This window comes from Microcebus murinus, chromosome 6, assembly GCF_040939455.1.
Source record: "Microcebus murinus isolate Inina chromosome 6, M.murinus_Inina_mat1.0, whole genome shotgun sequence".
Classification (NCBI taxonomy): domain Eukaryota; kingdom Metazoa; phylum Chordata; class Mammalia; order Primates; family Cheirogaleidae; genus Microcebus; species Microcebus murinus.
Window position 1 is genome coordinate 26,484,844 of NC_134109.1, and position 22,601 is coordinate 26,507,444.

Consider the following 22,601-nt stretch of genomic DNA (forward strand, 5'->3'; position numbering starts at 1 on the left):
GGTTTCTGTTAAAACATTTATTTAGAAAAATAACCCTTCTCTTCCCTCCTCTCTCTGTGTCGGGCGTGGGCAGCTCCGCTGGCTGCTCCTCTGGGTCGCCCCCGCCCACACGGGGTCCGGCACACGCGCTGGCGGCCACTCTGCTGGGAGGCCCCGCGTCCCCCAGCCGCGACAGTCCTCGGGTCCATTCCTTGTCCAGGCCTCTGGCTCCGGTCTCCGCACGGACAGAGGGCTCTGAAGGATGGGGGCCACCTGGCCACAGTCCGTGTGCCCCGCCTGAGGCCTGTGGGGCCCCGGGGTGGGGGGCTGTGCTCTCCCCTCGTCGGAAGCTCAGGGCTGGAAGCGCGGGGAGCTGACGTGAGGCTGGTGGAAGGCGTGCGTGCTGTACACCACCTCGGGGGGCGACTGCGTGCTGGCGGCCAGCACCGAGCACAGGGGCTCGTGGCTGCTCAGCACCGACGTGAAGTACTTCATCTCCTCTGTGAGCTGCTTGATCTCCTTGCGCAGAGCCGCGTTCTGCTTCTCCAGGTCTTCGCTCTCCTGTGAGAGGGAGGGATCGGCACGGGAGGTTAATGTCAGGGAAGGTGGCACGGTGGGTGGGGCCGGGAGGGGCGCAGGAGGAGGCCAGATCAGATTTTCCCTAGCACGGCCATGGAGAAGGGCATCAGAGAGTTTTCTGCATGTGTGAATGTGTGCACATGTGTACGTGTGTTTGTAGGTGTGTATGGGCATCTGTGTGAGCACATGCATATGTGTGCACGTGTGCCCTGGCATTAAGTTGAACCTCATGAAACCGCTGGTATGTGTCTGTTTTGACCTATACAAATTGCAATTTCATATGGTTCAACCCATTAGAGGTGTATGTGTGAGTGTGCTCCTTTGTACTTGTGTGCATGTGTACAAGGGTCTCTGTGAGTGTGTCTGCAGGTGGGGGGTGGCCAGTGTATGCCAAGGGAAAGCAGCTGGCAGGCCAGAGCCTGAGGGCATGGATTGTGAGACGATCTTACACCAATCTCACTGTTTCCCACTCTGTTATGCAGGTGTTCTCCAAATACACCTCGCGTTTGTGTTTGGTCTTACAACTAGAGTCCCCTCAGATTCTAGGACACTCAGGGTCTTTACAAATATTAAATGATCAAAGTCTGCTACAGTGATCTCGGGTGGGTAGAATTGCACCCCATTCTGCCCACCCAGAGGAGGGCTTTACTCACACTCTGGGTATGTCCCAAGCCCAGGAACACCTTTTCCCTGTTGCTTATGGGAACCATCAAAAACATGCTAATCAGGAAAGCCCAGGCTGAGGAGTGCTGATTCCTGTTCACATTATTAATTAATCAACAAGTACGCTCTGGGCTAATGCATTTACTGAAAAACAATCCCATCTTCAGGAAGCCCAGGAGAATTGCAATTCTGATGTGACTTTTTAGGTTCACATTCCTTGACTCAATGAGACAGACCTTCTCAGATAAGCATTGGTACTCACAGAGGAAAGGCAGATGGCATTGCAGATGCAAATAATTTACATTTCAGTCCCAAAAGCAACCTAATATTTGGAAGCCAGATCTTACATTTCTAGTTCTGTTTGGTTTGGGTCAACGTTTCCCAAACTTGCCATATCATTATAATTAATTTTAAGGCTTGTTAGAAATATAATTTCAGGCCCCTCCTAAAATTTACAGATTTGAACTCAGTGGGTTTAGGATTTGGGGGGGGGGTAAAGTCACGAAGTCTGTGGGAATTTTTAATCAGTGTCCCAAGTCATTATAATAATCAGGCAAGTTTGAAAACACCAGTTAAGTATGATATTAAATTTGTTTTAATTATTCAAGCACTTATTAAGTGTCTGTTTGTTAAGTGCCTGACTTATTGCATGAATTCAAATGTTTGTTGACTGACTGACTGATGACATCAATTGCTGGCAAGAAGAAGATGACTCAAAAATATGGTGGGAGGTGAGTAGATGGAAGTTAACTTGACATTTGAAATCTGCCCTAAATAATCCCTCAGGAGCATCAGCTGCAGGTTAATGAGGGAGCCAGATGGAATTTGTGAGATGCACTGCCAATCATCCTAAACTCTCACTCTGGGGCTTCTTTTGTAAGTAGCAGAGAAGCCCGGGGGACTGTGGCCTAGCCCATCAAGCCAGCTTCCATCTGCTTGGGAAGGACAGATACAGCATGCTCAGCCTCGGGCTGGCATTTCCTGTATGGCTCCGAACTAGAAAATGTGCCTAGGTCAAGACAGAGGGAACCCCCACATCTAAAATCAGGTGGTGGAGTCAGAGCCCTGACTTCTGCAAGATGTGGCCGGCTCATTAATTTTACCATGTGGTTATTTCCTGGTACATCCCAGAAGGAGGGCATCCCCCCTTTACCGAAAGGTAAGATAAAGCAACACCATGAGACTGGGGGGTGTTGGTAAGACGGGAACTGGGGGCCGGGAGTCCTGGCCCCATCCTCTGGCCCTTTTCCTCGCCCCCTCTGAGAGTTTCCACTGGTGACAACATTTACCGTAAATCCTGCGCTCCGAAGTGCCTGGGCAAACCCCGAGGTAGAAGGGAGGGGCCGGACCCTCTGACCTTCTCCCCGCCTAGAGGCGGGCCCAGCTTTCGGGAAGTCACAGCAGCTCCTTCCTCCTGAACGCCAGCTCTGCTGAGCTCTCTCTAGCTCTCTTAGCTGCCTCCCCCTCCCTGCTTGCAAATCCCGGTGCTCTCCGAGTTTATAACTGCTACTTGTCGCCTCTAACCAGAAAACAACCACCGTGACAAGAAACTCCTCGTCTTTACCTTGGGAAGCAAGAGGGCTTCCGGCTAGGGCCCCCTAGAAACGTGCCCTGCCAGCCCAGGGGCCCTGCAGCCAGCCTGGCGCTTACCAGAGAAAGGGTTTGCCTTCCCCTGCAGGAGGAAGTGGCTGATCAGGGCCCCGGCCCTCCACACCCCACCTGCCGTTGCAGGGTCCACTGGTTCTCCTGGGGCAGCCATGCCAGCTCACATGGCTGAAGGGACCACTGGTGAAGGTGGCCATGGGAACAGCTATTTATCCCGAGGTACAAGAGCCACATCCCCTAACTTCCCCGTGGGGGATGGAAACCTAGAACTCAGTGAGGGGGAAGGCAATTTCTGCTTCTACCATGCACATCTTCTGCCGTGGTGGGGGCTGAGCCTGCGTTTGGCATCACATAACCTGCTTTCTACCTCTCAGAGTTCACGTAGGTGCATCGTGCTCCTCACGGTCACCCTCTGAGAGGGATACAGAAGGCCAGCCGTTATTATTACCCCACTCCACAGATGGGGACCACCGAGGCCCTGGGACACACCTACTCCGCATACACACACAAAGTGACCACCGGCTGTGGGCAGCTGTGTTATTGGATCTGCCTCAAGATGCTGTGTTCTCAGAAGCTCGGAAACCTGGAGGGGTCGGTCCAAAGACACATGGCCAGGTAGGGGCAGAGCAGGGCTTGACTCGGGGCCCTGTGCTCTTTCTGTCACACCCGACCGCTTCCCCTGAGAGCCTGGAGACCAGAGCGGGCAAAGGTCTCCAGATGGCGCTAAGAAGTCCTCGGCTGCCCGGAGGTCTCCCGAGAGAAAGCTGGGTCTTGGTTTTGGTGACCTTGACACACAACACAACATAAGAACCGTGAGTCGGTCACACCCTTCCAAGCACAGGGCTGACCGTCTGCCTCCTGCGCTGAGTTGAGAGGGAGTCACCTGGCTGGTCACCTGTGGGCTGACGGGAGGCCGGACCGTCCTCCAGACGCGGAGCCCGGTCCTGAGCACGTGACAGTGGTGGGCTCCACAGTGGTCCACGGGGACAGGCGACTTGGGTCCTGGTCCTAGCTGGGTGACCCTTGGTGACTCACTTTTCCAGCCCCAGTTGCCTCACTTTCAAACAGGAAGACTGGACCGAAATGATGATTCAAAACCCTAGCCGAACATTGGGATCCGGCAAGTTTAACAGCGCTGCTGTCCGATTTTGAGTTTGTAGGTCTGGGGTACAGCCTGGGCATTGGGTTGTTATAGGCTCTCCCGGGGGGAGGTGTCTAACCAGCTAATGTTGGAAACCACAGGATTAGAAGATCTCCAAGCCCCCTCTAACTCCCAAATATTTCGAATTCCATATTGACTACCTGAGTATATTAGCAAACTAAAGCCTCTAACCCCCTCCTGTTGGGAAGGGATGTGTGTGTGTGTGTGTTTGTGTGCGGGGGGAGGAACACAGGGGTGTAGCACTCAATTCATATGAGAAAGATTAGGGAAAACCAAATTTTTAAAAGAATAGCCTAGCTTGACTTAATAACTAACATTTATTGAATGCTACCATGTGCCAGTCACTCTATTAAGTATTTTATGGTTTCATTCTATTTTAATCTTTGCAACAACCTTGTGTGGCAGGTAATATTATCAGCCCCATTTTACAGAAGAAGAAAAACTGAGGCACAGAGAAGTTAAGTAACTTGTTCAAGGTCACACAGCTTGTAAGTCGCAGCACCAGTACTTGAATTGAGGCAGCCTGGCTTCAGAGTCTGTGCCCTCTATCCTCTCTTGCCTTTGAGGTTGGTTTAAACTTTCTGATATTTGATAATTATCTCCTGTGAGAGCTCAGCTCGGTTGGCTTTCCAATTTCATCTTCCCTCTTTTCCCACCTCCTGCAAATGCAAATGCTCACGTTCACAATTCACCCTCACCTGTGGAGTCACCTGCTGCTGCCTCTGTCATGAACCACAAGCAGCCTGGGGGTGGCTGAGGAAAAGGCTTCCTGGGGGTGTGGGAACATTCTGGGAAAGCCCCTCCTGGAGGGGCTGAGGAGGGGTCGCGTAAACAGCTCTGGAAGGATGGGGAATCCCCAGGCAGTCCCCTCACCCTCAGGGAGCCAGTTGGGACGAGGACCAAGGACAAGCTGGTGTTTTGTAGCTAGGCTCTGGCCCGAGGCTCTGCCAGGGACTCTCCAGGCATTCTGAGCAGGGCTCGGTCCTCCCTGTGAGCTCTAGTTTAGTGTCTTGACCTTCTCCTCACATTTTCTAATCACAATTTCTAGAAGGGTGAAAAGAGTCCCCGTGTGTTTCCTCCTCAGCAGAACATGCAGTCGTTTATTGGTGGGGTGACCTTTTGGTTCCCACCCACACTTAAATAAGAGAGCGATGTTCAAAGCTTATCCCTCAGACCCAGCTACACGTTCAGTCTCTAGCAGCTCCCAGCCCTTGCACAGGACCTGCAGACAGAGGGTGGGGCCGCCCCTCGAGGATACGGTTCCAGCCGAAAGGCAGGACTCTTCCCAAGCAGTGGGAGGATCTATGCCCACATCTCCCACCATTCCTGGGGAAACCGACCGACAGCTCCCGCCCCTCACCCTATGAGCAAGAGGAGGAATTACCAAACCACAGGTCATTGCACAGAATAATGTAAGCATCTGATTCTGGAGAAATCTTCACTTTCGTGTAGCTCTAGAGCCCTACGCACCTTTGGCATCAACAGATGTTTGGCCACATCAGCCATGCCCTCAAGTCCTGTCGCCTGTTACCTGGCTTTCAAGACTACGATTTCGTTGACCTCAAACGTGAGAAACACTGTAGGTAGCTTCACTCAGCATCCATCCCAAACTGCGCCTCCCTGCCTTCCTCTAGAGAGACAAGGACAGAATTGCTCAAAACCCCAGCTTATCCCGCAACTGAAGGTAGCTGTGTGACAGAATTCTGACCAATGAGATGTGAGCAGAAGTACATGGGGGGTGAGGTTGCAGGGAGAGGGGAAGGCGGAGCTTAAATGTCACCCTCCCTCCACGCGATTGATGCCCAGAGGGTCCCAGCCATCTTGCAGCCCTGAGATGACAACCCAGTACTGAGGATGCCACGCAGAGTGGAGGAGCTTGGTTCTTCCGTGCTCTAGCCCGATCTCCCCACTTCCGATCGTCTTGTTATTTGAGAAAAATAAACCGTGACTCGTTCACGCCTCTGTGTGATGGCTTGTCTATTACTTGTAGCCGATTGCAGTCTTGACTGATACTTCCAGTTAGAAAGGTTATCACCGGCAAGCCCAATTTTGAAAAACAAACAACAAAACAACTCATAATTGCCATCAAAGCAAAGGTTTGAATTGTTTGCTTTGTTTTGTCGTAAGCCGTGGGGCCGCTGTATCTGGGACAGAGTGTCTGGGTATATGCCCACATGATTGCCCCAAACTCACTCCACCCATTCTACTGTGTGCACCTGCCAGGCTTCAAACGTCATGGCTCCTCATTCTCAACCCCAGCTGAGATGGAAAGGCAAGAAGTATGGGGATCTATTAAAATCTCATTAATTATAATTTTATCAAACTAGCTTTGGGTTGTTGGGAGCTCGGTGAAGGCAGGGGCCATTATTGTCTTCATTATTTTGTCCTCAGACAAAGACAGTGCCTGGCACATAGTAAATGTTCAATCAAATCGTGATGCTTGATTGCCAACTAGGAATCTGTAATAATTTAACAAAATCTGGGATGTGCTCATGAAGAGAGAGTCTACTAAGTAGATGTCATGTGATTAGCATGTTTATTTGTGGTTTTTCAAATCTGACTTCCAACTGAATATAAGGTCCAAGAAATCAGGAACATGGTCTGTCTTGCCACTGCTATATTCTCAGTGTCTAGAACAAATTGTACTTGGCTAACAAATACTTGTTGAGTGGGTGAATCATTTTTTCTGATATTACCCCTAGTGCTGGGAATATTGCCTTTGCTTTTATAATTTTCTGTCACCCCATTCTCTTAACAATAAGGCATATTCTTGTGCCAGCTGAGTACCCAGAAAATATTTTAGTTATAGGGTCCTCAGTTGCAGGAAATTGCATTTTGGCCCTAGGAATCCAGTCCCCTCTGCTTGGCTCTGAACTTTATCACTTCTCTTGAGTTTTTATAAGTGCTCAAGGTCACTTTCCTTGATTCCCTTAAGTCTAGGGTAACCAGATATTTACTGGGACTATCCTGGTTCACACTTGTTGTCTTGGTGTAATATATTTATTGGTGCCATCTTTCACTCTGGAAAATGTTCCCATTTGGAGTATAAATTACAAAGTCTCCTACCAAATCCTGACCCCCAAATTCTAGCTCATTGATATCCTCTGTATATTTGTACACGATTTCCTCTGGAGTTTCCTCAGCTCTCTATTTGTCAATTTTCTTCTTTTTTTATAAACATTCATTATAATGACATTAAAAATATTCAAAATCAATGAAGAACACCCATGATCCTAGTCCCCTAACACAACAGTTTTCATTTGCACATATTGCCGTCTCACCCTTTTAAACAAACATGCAAAATCTCAGCCACAGTACATATACAATTTGTATTTTGCTTTCTGTTATAACTTTGTCCTATCTACACAGTCACCATAATTATTATTTTTAATAGTTACATCATCAAATTGATGATCCACTGTTTATTTAAAATGGTGTTCTAATGTTAGACACTTTGGCAGCTATCAAAATGTTGCTATTATAAATAAAAGCAAGAATTAACAACTTGTTCAATGGTTTCCTAGGATAAATTCCTAGGAGAAAGATTAATGGGGCAAAGGGCACAATCAACCTTCCAGTTTCTGGTAAGCATTGCTGTAAAAGGGTTGTATAAAGTATATAATGTCACCAGTAGTGAATGTACCTATCAATTTTACTACAACCTCACTGGCATTTAGGTATCATAATTTTAAATCATTTCTTTTTTTGCCAACTAGATTTATGAAGGTTTCTTAATTTCATTTTAATGTTATAAGTTGTTAATTATTAAGGAGGAAGAAAACTTTCTGTGTGTCTGTCTCCTTAGTGTAACATTCTCAGCCAGGAGTGATTTCATCCTTCAGGGGATGTTTGGCAAGTTCTGGAAATATTTTTGGTTGTCACAACATGGCGGGGGGAGGGTGTTCTACTGGCAACTGGCAACTAGTGGGTAGATTTTACGTTTTACAATGCACAGGCCAACGCCCCACAACAAAGAATTATCGGACTCAAAATGTCAATAGCGCTGAGGCTGAGAAACCCTGCCTGAGTGTGTATCGTTTTCATAATCAGAATAGGAAATTAGGGTATTTTCATTTTGGTAGGAAAAATATTATGTAAGCTTTCTGTTCATAGTCTCTGCCCACTTATCTATTGGATCTTGATGTTTTTCTTTAACAAGATATATTTTCTATGGGATCAATATTAAACCTTCCTTTATTTCATTTGATTCAAATATTTTCCTCAATATGTCATTGTCCCTTTTAATTTTGGATTACAACTTTAAATTCTCTTTTAAATAAAGGAACATTTAAACTTGGGTTCCTGTCAACCTTGGACTCACTCTTTATGGTCTTTTGCTATAGGCTTGTGTCAGTCAAGGGTTCTGGTTAGTGGCTTGGCTTATCCTTTGCAAAGGGCCATATTGAACACCACCAACTATGTAGCAAAGCTCTGTTCAGCAAAGTGGCACACAACAAAAGCAGACTGGTGGGCATGCAAGAGGTTTGTGTTCTTGGGTGTCTTTGAGAGAGACACGTGTCTTCATTGGTAACACAGCAGGTTGGCCTAGAAGATCTCTGAGTTCCCTTTCAATTTTGTGATTCTATAAACAAGGTGGTATGACCATAATTATTGCTATTCCCTCCAAAAGCCACCACGTGGACGCACGGTGGAACCTTCTACAGATATCCCACAATTTTGTCTTGTGCACCCATCTCACCCTCCCAGGAAGCAGGGGACCAGACTGAGCTCGACAGAGGAGACTAAGAAAACCTCTGAGCAGCTTGGACAGGGGTCCTTGGCAAGACTCTCCCATTCTTCTCAAAAGAAGGAAGTTTGGGTGCTGCCAAGCCTGGCTCCGTAAAGATGTCTGATGACCGGGTAGCTGTCAATTTGTGACCTGGGACCTATAATCCTATTTAGACAGGCATTACTTACAGCATCGAGACCAGTATGGTGTTGGCCTCCTTTCCAATAAGCCTCCTAAACATAATCACATTGACCAATCCTCATCAGTAAGACAAGCAGTTAGGGGTGGTAGATTGCTTGGACATATTTTTCCTCCCCAAATGAAAATAGCCTAATTTTGTGTTCTGATTTTTTGAAAGGCACACATGCATCACAATACAAAAATACAGAAAAGTACTAGGAGCAAGGTAAACTACCCAAACTCAATCACTCAGAAATAACCACCGTTAGTATTTTGGAGAATATCCTTCCAGACATCTTTTTATGCATGCAACCATGCTCAAAACCCACACACTTTACATTAACGGAATTACACTCTGCATACTCTTTGTAATTTGCCTTTTTCATTCAATGCTCTATCATTGACATCTTTCTATGTCAATAAAACAGATCTGCATAGTCGTTTTAAATGCCAGCATAAAGTTTTATTATATGAGTGTATCATAATATGCTTAATCCCCTGTCGTTAGCCACTTGTCCAATTTTATAGCATTGACAAGGTGTTTACTGTTCACGAATAACGATGAATTGTAAATTATTATTTCATCAAACTCTTGTAAGTGTAATTGTTTTATCAAAGGTTATTCCCATGTAGGAGGTTAGTATTTATTGCTACATAGTCATCTCAAAAAAAGTTTCAATTGATATATTGTATAAAGATGTCTTTACTTTCTTGACCAAGCCTAATAATGGATTGGGAAAAGGTGAATTTTGGGGGAATGTTGCTTAAGAAACAGAAAAAATAAATTCAAAAGGAGATTCAAGAAAGACATAGGTTAGGGAAGATGAATACATCTTCATGAGAGTTTGAAGCAAGATCTGAAGTCAGGCCTAGTTACAAGCTATATAATCTTGGACAGTGTACTCAACCTATGTAGTAAGGTTTTTATGCAGATTAAATGGGATACCGAGGATAGAGCACTTGACACAAAATGGCTAATACATAGTCATGTGTTCATGTTTTTAAAAAGAAGTTCATAGCAAGAGAGGCACAAGAAATGTGTCTCTTTTCTACAGATGTTTCACTGATTTTTACATTGAACTTTTTAAGGGTGTATATAGCCACAACATTTTTTGTGTGTTTTATTGATCTACGACTTCTCTATGCCAGAGAGAGCAAAAGAACTCCAGAGTGAAATAGGATCACAAGCAGCCCTCTCTCCCAGGCCTCCCCAGAAGGCCAAGAACAACAGTGCTATTCTAAGGAGGCCTGGGAGGCTCACACCTTTGACAAGGCTCTTGTCCTCTCGTACTCAATTTTCCTTCAATTATAAATACCTTATTTCTCACAGCAATAGCTCAAAGCTTCATTTAACGCATAACTTAAACTCATGATTTTTCTGTCATATATGACATTAAACACATACCCTGGAAGCTGTAAACCTCTCTCTTTTCTTAAACTGGTGCAAGACTCCTTCAGGAGCCAGCCCCAGGCAAGCACCTGGTGCACTCCCGTCTGAGGGAGTACTTAAATCTCCAGCTTCCAGGTTTGGCCCTGTGACCCTAACCTGCGGCCAGTTCCATCCTGGAGGCCAGATCTGCCTTGTCAACAACAGCACAGCTCTGAGCTAACATTGCCGTCTGCTCCCGTATGTCCTCTGCTTTTAGCCTTTCCAGGAACGAAACTTCTTCATTGGTCTCAATCCTCTTTTCCACTGACGCTGGACATTGACTCAGAGTCCTCCCTGCTGTAGGGCACCAGAGAGCCACTACAGTCAACCAGGGTGGCTACACAAAGGAAACTGACCCACCCAAATCCCAACAGAGAGTTGGCTCTCCTAAAGGACTGAGATATTTACTCAGGTTGTTCAAGGGATAAAATATCACAATGGAAAACAATTCAATATTTGATATCAAAATTAGAAAAAAAATCATCCTAATGCACATGTAGTAATGATCAATGTTGAAATTTTGATATCTATAACATAGAAATTAAAGCAGGTGATTAAAAAAACACAAAACTATATAGAAAAGGTAAAAAATGCAAAGCATCTCTCTCCTGCTTTAGATCTTTAGTCCCACTTTGCAGAAACAAATATCACTAAGAATTTTTTGGTAATATATATTTGAAAATTTTTACATTTAGATCTATATACATATGTATCTCTTTCTTTTTATTAAAAGCACAGATGGGGGCAAACTATGTACCGTATTCATACCTTTTTCACTTGAGAGTACAGAAATGTGATAATCTTTCCAGACTAGCACATTCAGACAAAGCTCATTATTTTAACAGATCCATAGTATTCCATTGAATGAACTATAATTTATTTGATCACTTCCTTACTGGTGGATATTTAGCTTGTTTTCAGTCTTTCCTATAAGAAACCATGCAGTAATGATTATCTTTACATGTACAGAATTGTATAATCTGTGGACATATTTGTGAATAGACTCCTAGATGTCAAATTGCTGAATCACAGGGTATGTACACCTATAATTTGTATGGACATGATCAAATTGCCCTCTACTGGGGTTGTATTGACTATACTCCTACCAGCCACATATGACGGTGCCTGCCTCTCCATCGCCTTGGCAACATTGTGTGTCAGCAACATTTCTCATCTTTGTCAATCTCATGGTTACATTAGTTGGCATTTTCCTAACTAAGTGAGATCTCACATCTTTTCACATATTTATTTGCCATTTACTTATCTATTTCTGCAAATTGCCTATTCATAATTATTGTTAATTGTTCTTTCAGGTTGTTAATCATTTCCTATTCATAAGAGCTCTCATATATTAAGTAAACATGCCCTTTTTGTACATATGTGTTACAGACATTTTCCCCTAGTTGGTTATTTGCCTTTGATTGTGCAAATAGTGTTTTGATCTATATAGGAATTTTCACTTTTTATGTATAAAAGTAATATATATCAATCTTTTTCCTTTATGGTTTCAGGGTTTCATATTTATTTAGAAAATAATTCTTCATTCCAAGGTAAATTTTTGAATGCTCATGTGTTTTTTCAAATTTCTTTAGTTTCCTTTTTTAAAAAATGTTACATTTATTCTGTGTATGTGTGTTATATAACAAATGAAGGAACCAGCTTTTTTTCCCCCTCAAGTGACTAGCACATTGTCTCAACTCCATTTATTGAATAATTCAGCTTTTTCTCACTGGTTTGAAATATCATCCTGGTCCTTTTGTATTTGATGATACAAATTGTATGATATCTTATGTCTTAGGAATTGACAGACTAGGTCTTAAAATTTGTGTTTGTTCTTGAGTCTTTTTCTATATTCTGCCCTGCTCAATGTTCTGTCTTTTCAATGTTGTTTTGATTTCTATGTTTGTAGTTTACTTTAATATCTTGGTCAGCTAATCTTGTTTCATTACCTTTCTTCTTTAGAATTTTCCTGGCAATTTGCACATGGTTCTTTTCCACTGGAAACTTAGAGTAAATAATCTAGTTCACTCCCAAATCCCAGAAAACTCTATTTGGGTTTTTATTGGGATCACATTACATTTATAGATTAATTTAAGGAAAATTGCTATCTTTACATAAGGTATACCTTTCTAATTATTTGAATCTTTTTAAATGACATTTAGAAAAATTTTAAAGTTTTTTTTCTAAAGAAAAAACTTTCAGACTTCATACTTTTTGTTAAATTTATTCCTTCCTTCCATTTGTTGTTATTATAAGTGAAATCTCTCTTTCCATTAAATTTTCAAGTTGGTTATAGTTTACATATGGGTAAGTTGTTACTTTTTGTATTACTTTTGGAAGCTGCATTCTCTCTCTCATTATTTCTAATTATTTTTCAACTGATTATCTTAGACCTGCTTATTAGCTATTGATATCTTTTAGGTACTAACTGGTCAAGTTCTGCCTTTCTCTCTCTCTTTGTTTTTTTTTTTTTTTTGAGACAGAGTCTTGCTCTGTTGCCCTGGGAAGAGTACTGTGGCATCAGCCTAGCTCACAGCAACCTCAAATTCCTGGGCTCAAGCGATCCTCCTGTCTCAGCCTCCCAAGTAGCTGGGACTACAGGCATGTGCACCACACCTGGCTAATTTTTCTATTTCTAGTAGCGATGGTGTCTCGTTCTTGCTCAGACTGGTCTTGAACTCTTGACCTTAGGCGATCCTCCCACCTTGGCCTCCCAGAGTGGTAGGATTACAGGCATGAGCCACTGTGTCCGGCTGCCTTTCTCATTTTTAATCAGTGCCTTTGCTGTACCTAATGGACCCTATAGCTGTCTACAGTAGAAAAGGAACTAAGTGCAATAGGTGCTGTGTGAGATGTTCAACCAAAGGGAGAATGAAAACAAAATGTGGATTCTGTTTGTTGATGTCACAACTATGAAAAGAATCATCGGATCCATTTTATGTCAGGTGTAGTCAATGCTGGGGGGTGTGAGAGCACACTCATGAAAAGAGGCTCTTTCCTTACTTTGTTATTTTAAAAGCAATCAACGCATAGTGTCTTGATATGAGCCATTTGTAGGACAGATACTGACAATGTTAAATAGTGAGCATCTCACACTCTCGCTGGAGAACCAAGATAATTGTTTTGGTATTTTAAGGTAGATAATACTGACAAAAGTTGAAACCAAGAAATGGTTAAAATATTACCCCAGTGTGTGTGAGGCTGGAACCCTAACCTGACTGTGGTCCTAATTTGATACTGTACTTTCAGTATCTGGCTCCTATATACCGTGATCTGTAAGGTATTGGTAGACGAGCCCTGTGACAATGTCTGGGGGCCAGAGAATGGTTCCAGAACCTCTGCATCTGGAGCCAAGCACAGAACGAGGCCAGGGCAAGCCAAGCACTGAGCCGAAAGACACCGGGGGTAAACCAGCTGAGTTTGTACCTGAAGCACAGACATAATTCAGCTGGGAAAGATAGGAATGTTCTAGAAGTTGAGGCTGGGGTGTGGGTGTGGACATGTTGACTACAGAACTGGGGGCTCCATGGACCCCCAAGCTCCAGAGATGATTCCGATGTAGTCATGACTAGTGTCAATAGATGGGCTAGATCTTTTTGTTCTGACTTTCATCTTACAGAGAGAGACCATCGAGTCAGAGCTGAAAACCTTGCTGCAGCAAAGGGACATGTATGTCACCCTCATTGATACGTCCCCAAGGGGTTGGACAAAGACCAGTGGGTTGAATTTACAGGGAGACAGGGGTGCAGCTCAAGATGGGGAGGAGTCTTCCATTTGTATGCTCTGAGGGAGGCAGCTCCCTGTCACTAGAGTGACTAGGCGTGCATTGGGGGTCATTTGCTGGGGGTGCCGTAGAAGAGTCCTGGGCATCAAATGTGTGTCTGAACCTTATAGACTTTATGAAATCTTTATTTTATTTTATTTTATTTATTTATTTATTTATTTATTTATTTATTTTTTGAGACAGAGTCTCGCTTTGTTGTCCAGGCTAGAGTGAGTGCCGTGGCGTCAGCCTAGCTCACAGCAACCTCAAACTCCTGGGCTCGAGTGATCCTTCTGCCTCAGCCTCCCGAGTAGCTGGGACTACAGGCATGCGCCACCATGCCCGGCTAATTTTTTATATATATATCAGTTGGCCAATTAATTTCTTTCTATTTATAGTAGAGACGGGGTCTCGCTCTTGCTCAGGCTGGTTTTGAACTCCTGACCTTGAGCAATCCACCCGCCTCGGCCTCCCAAGAGCTAGGATTACAGGCGTGAGCCACCGCACCCGGCCTGAAATCTTTCAACTTCAAGATTCTGTGATTAAATATATGTGTGTGTATGTGTGCATGTGTACCATGTGTACGATCGTACACATGTGTACACACGATCGTACCATGTGTACGATCTCTGTGGTTATTAATCTTGCTTATAATAATTATTACTCTTATTATACTTAATTTTTTTTGAGTATGCAATAAATCCTTGTATTGTATGCCAGGCACTATGTTGAGCTCTTTACATGCACTGTCTCCAGAGGTATTTACTGTCAATTTCCATTTTCTAGGTAAGGCCTAAGGGAGGCGAAGAACATTTCTGAGGTCAGTCGCATCGATAGTAAGTGGCAGAGTTGGAAATCAAATCCTGCCTTGACTGCTGAGCTATCGAGCTTACGTAAACTTTCTGCTTAAAAAAAAAACAACAATATTACAAACTTATAATAAGGCTTATAGCAGTTTGCCAGTCTCAGGACATATCTACTTGTATGAAAGGAAGATTTTTTTTTCTTTTTAATTTTTATTCATTTATTTGTTTTCTTGCTCTAAACAATATTGAATCAGAATCAGACTTTGATAGAGACAAAACAAGGAATCATAGATGTTCAAGTGTAAAACAGTAAACCAGAGTGTTGTGAGACCATAAGCAATGAAATCACAAACACGCCAGCAGCCTGGCCACCCCCAACTTGACATTAGTCTGTCTATCACAGTTGGTAGAGACTTGCTGCTCATTCATTCTTTTGTACAATTGAACAGATGTTTATGGATTTAAAACCATAGTACTGTGAAGTGGAGGATATACTGCGTACATTTCAAATAAAACACAAGCATCCAATCAGAGATGGTACAGCCTGCTCTGTTTTCTCACAAAGCTAAAATAAGCACCATTTCCCCCTCTAAAACTACATCTTGCTTATTCTTGATAAGGTTAAAACAGCTATACTAACTGGGTGGTTGCCATGCTAATTGCCCAAATCAGTCCAAGCTTATTCATTTTGGGTGCCAATTGTACTTTTTCCACTGAAAGGAATTACTAGGATATTAGAGGTTTGGGAATACTTAAATTTTTTTAGTGTACAATAAATCCAAACATTTATTGTATGGTAGGCACTGTGGTTGAGCTCTTTACACACACTGTCTCTAGGAAGTATTTGCTGTCAGGTGGCTTCAGGAGGAAGGACAGGATTACCTCAAGGCCAAATGTGGCCCTCCAGATCCCCAAGTGCAGTCCCTCAACCGAATCCAAACTTCACAGAACAATCCCTCTATTAAAAGGATTTGTTCTTTAAAATTTGGATCCAGTCAAAAGGCCACGCTTAAGGATCCAGAAGGCCACATGTGGCCCTAAGGCTGCAGGTTCCCCTCCTTTGGTTGCTAGAAGGAGGGATGAGGGGATGGAAGAGGAAGGAACCAGTGAAGTAAGAGTTCGTTGAACAAGAAGCAAATTAGGGGCAGAGGGAGGAGACGTGTGATGGTAAGGTAAGACACGAGGAGGAAGCATTGCTTTATGAAGCTCACAGCCAGAACCCAGAAACACTGCCTAGTGCCCTGGGCCACCAGCAGAACTGCAATTCAGCACTGCCCAAGGCCCTGGCCTGCTCAAGCCAGGGGTCAAGGCTTTCTCTACAAAAATTTAGGACTAGAGGCAACTCAACCATGATGACAACCATCCCACATGAGTACACTTGAAATTGCATCTTTCACAGACCTCTTGGGGGATATCATTAGAGACAAAAATTTCAAAACAAAACTTTAATGAGGCCAGGCACAGTGGCTCACACCTGTAATCCTAGCACTCTGGGAGGCCAAGGGGGGAGGAAAGCTTGAGGTCAGGAGTTTGAGACCAGCCTGAGCAAGAGCGAGACCCTGTCTCTACTAAAAATAGAAAAATTAGCCAGGTGTGGTGACGTGCACCTATAGTCCTAGCTACTCGGGAGACTGAGGCAGAAGAATCACTTGAGCCTACAAGTTTGAGGTTGCAATGAGGTATGATGACTCCACTGCACTCTAGCCTGGGTGACAGAGGGAGACCTTGTCTCAAAAAAAAAAAAAATCTTTAATGATGCTCAGAAGAGAGGAGTAAGATGTAGCACCCTGAGGACCTCCTTGTCCCCAGTGCAGGGAGAGTTGGATGGCTGCCCAGCTGCCTGCCCGAGGGATGGGACTATGTGTGATCCTAGCACTGCAAGATAATGGGCTCCCTAAAGCACTTAAGGCCTTCTAAAGTCCTCCAAAGACAGTCCTGCCTTCTGCTCTCGGTGGCTCCTAAAGAATGGAGCTCTCTCCAGCTGCTGGATCCCTGAGCAGGTGGCTCTGCTTCTGCTCAGCCTCTGGGCTTCCCACACTCAACCCATCCAACCCTTGAGTCTTGCTGGGGTAGAAAGGCTTATTTCTCTGTTCAGCCTTCTGGCCCGTTCCCTGCTGCAGAACCTTCTTAATGCACTCTGAGGAGAGCCTCTTCACCCCTCCTCGCCCCACAGCCCTCACCCTCCGCTCCCCACCCACCACATCCCCACGCAGCCAGAATCAAAGCTATGGTCCAAGGGTCCCCAGATGGTGGGGAACAAAGCCCGAGGCTCGAGAGGATGAAGAAAGATCTGAACACTCACCAAGTGCAGGGTGTCAGCTTTCTGTGTCTGCCTCTGTCGGCTCTTCTGGGCGGCAATGCGATTTTTCTCTCTCCTCTGAACCTTTCTCACATCATCGGATGCGTCCTGGGAAGCAGAGACGATGAGAGTTAGGCGAGTCTGCTCGTCCCTTCCGAGCCGCAGCAGGCTCTAGCGGTGTGCGGTACCGTCTACCCCTCCTTCCCTGGCTTCATCCCTATTTGCCAAAAGCCTGCACCCAAAGGGGAGCTGTCCCCTGTGCCCTGTTATACAATCTCAGGTCTCTAGGACTTTTTTTGGCCAAAAGCTACAGGAAAAAGACAAGCTATCTTGAAGCCTCAATACGGCCGCGTTTGGCAAAAATGGTTAAGGCGGCGAAGTGTGTTTTATCACCTCTCTTCCTCAGGGCTGCTCCACCCTTACCCTGTCACTTTTTGGCCTAGAATCTTCTTGCTGTTCTTTTACCCGCTTTCTTTTTCTCAAAACATTGTTGAGCACCTGCTATGTGCCAAGCTCCCTGCAACTGCTCTTTCAGAGGCGCTCTTGTTGAATTCCCTAAGCTGTGATGTTGGCATCATTATTTCCATTTTATATGTGAGGAAACTGAGGCCCTAAGAGCTTGCCCAGAGGCTCACCATCACCGGGGAGGGTTACATCACCTGTGCCGAGTCTGATGCCTTTCCAAGATCCCCCTGCCACCCCCACTAGCCGTATTGCTTCACTGTACCCCATGTGGTCTGCGGCTGCATCCTGAGCTCGGGCCCTTCCCAGACCTGCCTCCCCTTCCCCTTCGCTCACTTCCCCGTGCTCAGCCACCTTCGATGGCCCCGACGAGCATACTACCTAATAAAATCCAGACTCCGAGAAGAACAATGTTAATGGCGGAGGTGGCCTGGATGTGGTGGGCAGTGGATGGGTGCTTGGGAGGATGGGGTCCCATTGGGTGTTCTGTAATTGCACCCCATGGATGGGCATGTCCTCTGCTTGGGCAGAGGAGCTCCAGCTCTCCCCCAGAGGCTGCCAGGTAAGTGTGGGTATTTGCGTGAAACACTTCTGCAACTCCTGTCCTGTCCCCTCTCATGTCCCCCACAGGCTAAAGGGGACAGATCGTAGGGCAAGGCTCCGGGCTCATCAAGCATGGCTCACCAACGTGTCCCATACTTCCAGGACACTGCAGAAGGAAGGCATTGGGTTAGATAGGGAGGAAGTGCTCTTCCTCTAAGGGGGATGGGGCACCAGGTTACCATGGAAGCCATGAGTAATTTCCTTCCTAAGAAGAGCACAAACTTCCAGGCAGTCAGAGCCACTCTGATACCATCTTGGGCAGAGGACTAGATTGTTTGCCTTCTAGAGGTCTCCACTTGGGCTCGTCCAACCTGCTGCTCTGTCGTTAGCTGCTTATGGTAGATGCTACATCACATGCTTATATACTTTTATTGTGGCTGCAGCATTTTGAAAGCATATCCTCCTGGATATCTGTGCTCAGGAAAGAATACAGATTTTAAGCCACAAAAGTGGAGAAGATTTTAGCCCACTAATTACGTTGGCTGAGAAAGAATGGGACTCCCTACAGCAGGGGTCCTCAAACTTTTTAAACAGGGGGCCAGTTCACTGTCCCTCAGACCGTTGGAGGGCCGGACTATAGTTTTAAAAAAAACTATGAACAAATTCCTATGCACACTGCACATATCTTATTTATTTATTTTTTTTTTTGGAGACAGAGTCTCACTTGTTGCACAGACTAGAGTGAGTGCCGTGGCATCAGCCTAGCTCACAGCAACCTCAAACTCCTGGGCTCAAGCAATCCTGCTGCCTCAGCCTCCCGAGTAGCTGGGACTACAGGCATGTGCCACCATGCCCGGCTAATTTTCTATATATATTAGTTGGCCAATTAATTTCTTTCTATTTATAGTAGAGACGGGGTCTCGCTCTTGCTCAGGCTGGTTTCGAACTCCTGACCTCGAGCAATCCGCCCGCCTCAGCCTCCCAGAGTGCTAGGATTACAGGCGTGAGCCACCGCACCCGGCTTACATATCTTATTTTGAAGTAAAAAAACAAATGGGCAAAAACACCCGCATGTGGCCTGCAGGCCGTAGTTTGAAGACGCCTGCCCTACAGCAAGGAATATCAAGAGTGTGGTGAACACAACGAGTAAGATGTGCAATGTTTGGGGGATGGACATGCTTGAAACTCTTACTTGAGGGGGAGGGGGCATGGGCAATATAAGTAACCTTAACACTTGTACCCCCATAATATGCTAAAATAAATAAATAAATAAGTGCAAAAAAAAAAAAAAAAAAAGAGTGTGGTGAAGAGAAAGGCCCAGAAGAGGAGATGGTCAGGTGCTCCAATTTCTGACAACCCTGAAGCTAAAAACTTTTGACTTGGAAATCAAAATCTAGATTCCTAATTCCTCCAGAAGTCCCACCTCAATCTCCCTGGTTTCCCCAGAGCTGAGATAAACTGCTAGCAAATGCCTCTAACATGTTTCCATGGCCACCTGCGCATTTATTTCCTTCCTCCTGTCCAGACGCCACAGAGGGAAGAGGTACTGGCCATGGCTCTAGCATCCTTCCTCACTGGCTGTGCTAGCAACAGAGGCAGCAGACAGATCCTTCTGTGCTAGCTGGGGTGTTCCTCTGCCCTTCCTCCTTCTAACTTGCACTTGCTCACTTACCCTTTTTTTTTTTTTTTTTTAACTTTTCCCTGACCCCTTTTCTCTCCTGCCCTGCTGGCTCTCTCCTGGGAAACTACATATCTAGGATTTGGATTGTGTGTGCCGGCAGCCCACTTGAAAACTCCTCCTCTCACGTTTGTATTGCCTTGGAGAACAGGAGACCCTTTCCTCTGGGTTCTTTGATGTTCATCCTCCTCTTTGCTTCCTAGAAGGCTTCATGGGCTGGGAACACTGGTGAGGCAGAGGCGATGGGCACCATCGTGCATGGACAGGAAAAGGGCTTTTGCAGAATGGGTGGAAGGATGAGGGTCTCTGCCAATATGCGCAGCTTCACTGCAAATGCCCTGTCTTAAGTCTAATAGCGCGCTCATGCCACAAGCCACTTCCTCGCTCCTCGGCTCTCTGGGCAGGACTAGGAAGCCTGCCACTCTTCCTGCCCCCCAGAAGAATCAGAAGGTATGAGAGAGAGAAAGGAGGACTCACTCTACCTGCTTGCCAGGAGGGGGAGAGCGGCTGAAGCTGGAGTCACTGCTGTCGGAGCTGTGAGGCATGGCTGAAATCTTCCGGGCTCTCTCACACGGCCCCAGGCACCTCTGGGCTCTCTTGTCACCAGCTGGCCTTCCTTCCTGACTGTGTCTGGGCCCCCAGCCCACCGCTCTCCACAGCTGGCTCCTCTGCCCGCCCTGCAGCCGCCTCCGACCCCTGCGTCCTCCTGGCTCTGGGGTGCAGGGGGACTGCTCCCCACAGGGACATGTCGCTGTCTTCGGGCTTGCGCGCACTCTCTCTCTTGTGGTTTCTGGTAACTCACGCTGGAAGTCACATGGGCGGAAACTTCAACGAGTTAGAAGTTACTTTGAGAGAAAATACATATCTGGGAAAAGACCTACAGAATTATGTGAAAGAAAAAAAAAATACACAAAACCCCAGATAGCTTCCGACAGTTTGAAAGGCAGCACAGCTCTCTTCAATTGATGAAGATAAAAGAGAAAAACAGCTCAGGCAGGGAAAATCCCCAGCTAGAATTAGCAAGTCCGTCCCCTGTCGACAGGGGCCGAGAGGAGAGGACAACTGGGAAGAAGTTTCCATTGTCACAAGACTTGATTTTTAAACCAAAATAAAGCAGTGAGACTGGGATTTCTTTCTGGTTTTCAACTGAAAGCAGCTGCCCGTCCTTTTTGCTGGTGCTGGGCTTTCCTCACGCTGGGGCACAGTCCAGCCAGCCTCGGGGAGCCCTGGGAATACAGTGACCCCGGGACACGTCCCTCCCTCACCGTGGGCAGGAGAGGCGAGAGGCCCTGGTCTTGCTGGCAGCCACAGGGAGGCCCTGGAATCGCTGCTGCAAAGGCTCATCCATCACCTGTGCCTCTTGGCAGAGTGTTTCACTCTCTGCAGAGAAAAGAGGCCCTCTATGTGCAGGGTCTTTCGGGAGCTCAAGGTGGGCCCCGGATCTTTCTGATTCAAGGTCACCAGGTCACAGACCAGAATGGAGGAACAGTAAAAAACAGTAAAACAAGCACTGCGCTTAGAGTCAGCCCAACCACGACTAGAATTCTGGCTCTACCACTTTGTGGCCTGGGGCACATCACTCAAGCTCTGGGACCCTCATTATCTTTATCTGTAAATGGAGGATGATAAAAGCTGCCCTGCCTACCTCTTAGAGCTGTTGCAAGGAATAAATAAGCCCATGGATTAGAATGCCCTGAGCAAAGGGTAAGCATGCTACCTGCCATGGCTGTGACTTGCAGGGACTCCTAGCCTTGCCTATTGGTAGTTCTGTGAGCAATTCAACTCTCACCTGGGCACTTTGGCTTTTACAAAAGGTATTTTGCCTTTTTCCCAGTATGCCTCAAAGCCAAATGCTTGCCTCGATTAATTTTAGGATTGACAGGACGTTATGGACCCTAAAGGATGTTTATATCCACTGGCTGAATTTCTACCCTAAGACAGTATTGTCCTACAGGTAAATTGAACAAAACAACATTCCTTTCCTAGGGGGAAAAATAAGGCAGGGCTGTGGGTTAAGGGTTGCTGCAGGGCCAGTATGTTGGTCAGGAAGGCCTTGATGAAAGGGTGACATCTGGGCAGAGACCTGGAGGAAGGGAGGGAGGGAACGACATGGGTGTCTCAGTGAAGAACATTCTAGGCAAGGGGATCAGCCAGGACCTGAGGCTGGCGTGTGCTTGGAGCGTTTGAGCAACAGCAGGGAGGCCAGGCAAGCTGAACCAGGGAGGCAGGAGAATGGCAGGAGATGAGGTCAGCAAGGTAACAGGGCCTTGGAGGCCACTGCAAGGATTTTAACTTTTATTCTGAAAGAAACAGGCAGCCTGTGTAGGACCTACCCTCCCACCTCCACTTGAATTCTCAACCTCAGCTACTGTTCGTTTCCTACATAACACTCATCAAATTTTGTAATTATTTCATTAGTTTACTGACTTTTTTTCTTGTTTCTCTCATTAGAACACTAACAACACCATTTATGAATTTATTAATTTATTCAACAAATGTTCATTAAGCATCTACCATGTGCCAGGCAATTCTCTAATTGATAGGGGATACAGTCAGTAAAACAAAAAAGTTTGACTTTCTCCCTGAATGAGATGGTGTTACCAGTTAGCTTCTGCTGCCTAATAAACCACCAGAAATTCAACAGCTTAAACTACTTATTTAGGTCATGAGTCTGTAGGTCAACTGGAAGGTTCTTCTGGTAGAGGCTGGGCTAGGCTATTCCAG

At 45.7% G+C, this 22,601-nt stretch overlaps 1 protein-coding gene across 1 annotated transcript; it reads right to left on the bottom strand.

Annotated features, from left to right (window-relative positions):
- BATF (basic leucine zipper ATF-like transcription factor) lies at positions 1-20,780 on the bottom strand. Its single transcript, XM_012742316.3, has 3 exons — positions 20,360-20,780; positions 17,198-17,302; positions 1-540 (listed from the first exon to the last, which is right to left on the bottom strand). Exons 1-3 carry the CDS (start codon positions 20,420-20,422, stop codon positions 331-333), a joined length of 378 nt encoding a protein of 125 aa, XP_012597770.2. The 5' UTR covers positions 20,423-20,780; the 3' UTR covers positions 1-330.
- Positions 20,781-22,601: the final 1,821 nt, after the last annotated feature.

Coding starts and splice junctions, on each gene's coding strand:
- BATF (XM_012742316.3), bottom strand. CDS start 20,422: ATGCCTCACAGCTCCGACAGCAGTGACTCCAGCTTCAGCCGCTCTCCC. Junction 17,303..20,359: donor CTCCCCCTCCTGGCAAGCAG/GTAGAGTGAGTC, acceptor TCTGCTTCCCAG/GACGCATCCGATGATGTGAG. Junction 541..17,197: donor AAGCTGACACCCTGCACTTG/GTGAGTGTTCAG, acceptor TCCCTCTCACAG/GAGAGCGAAGACCTGGAGAA.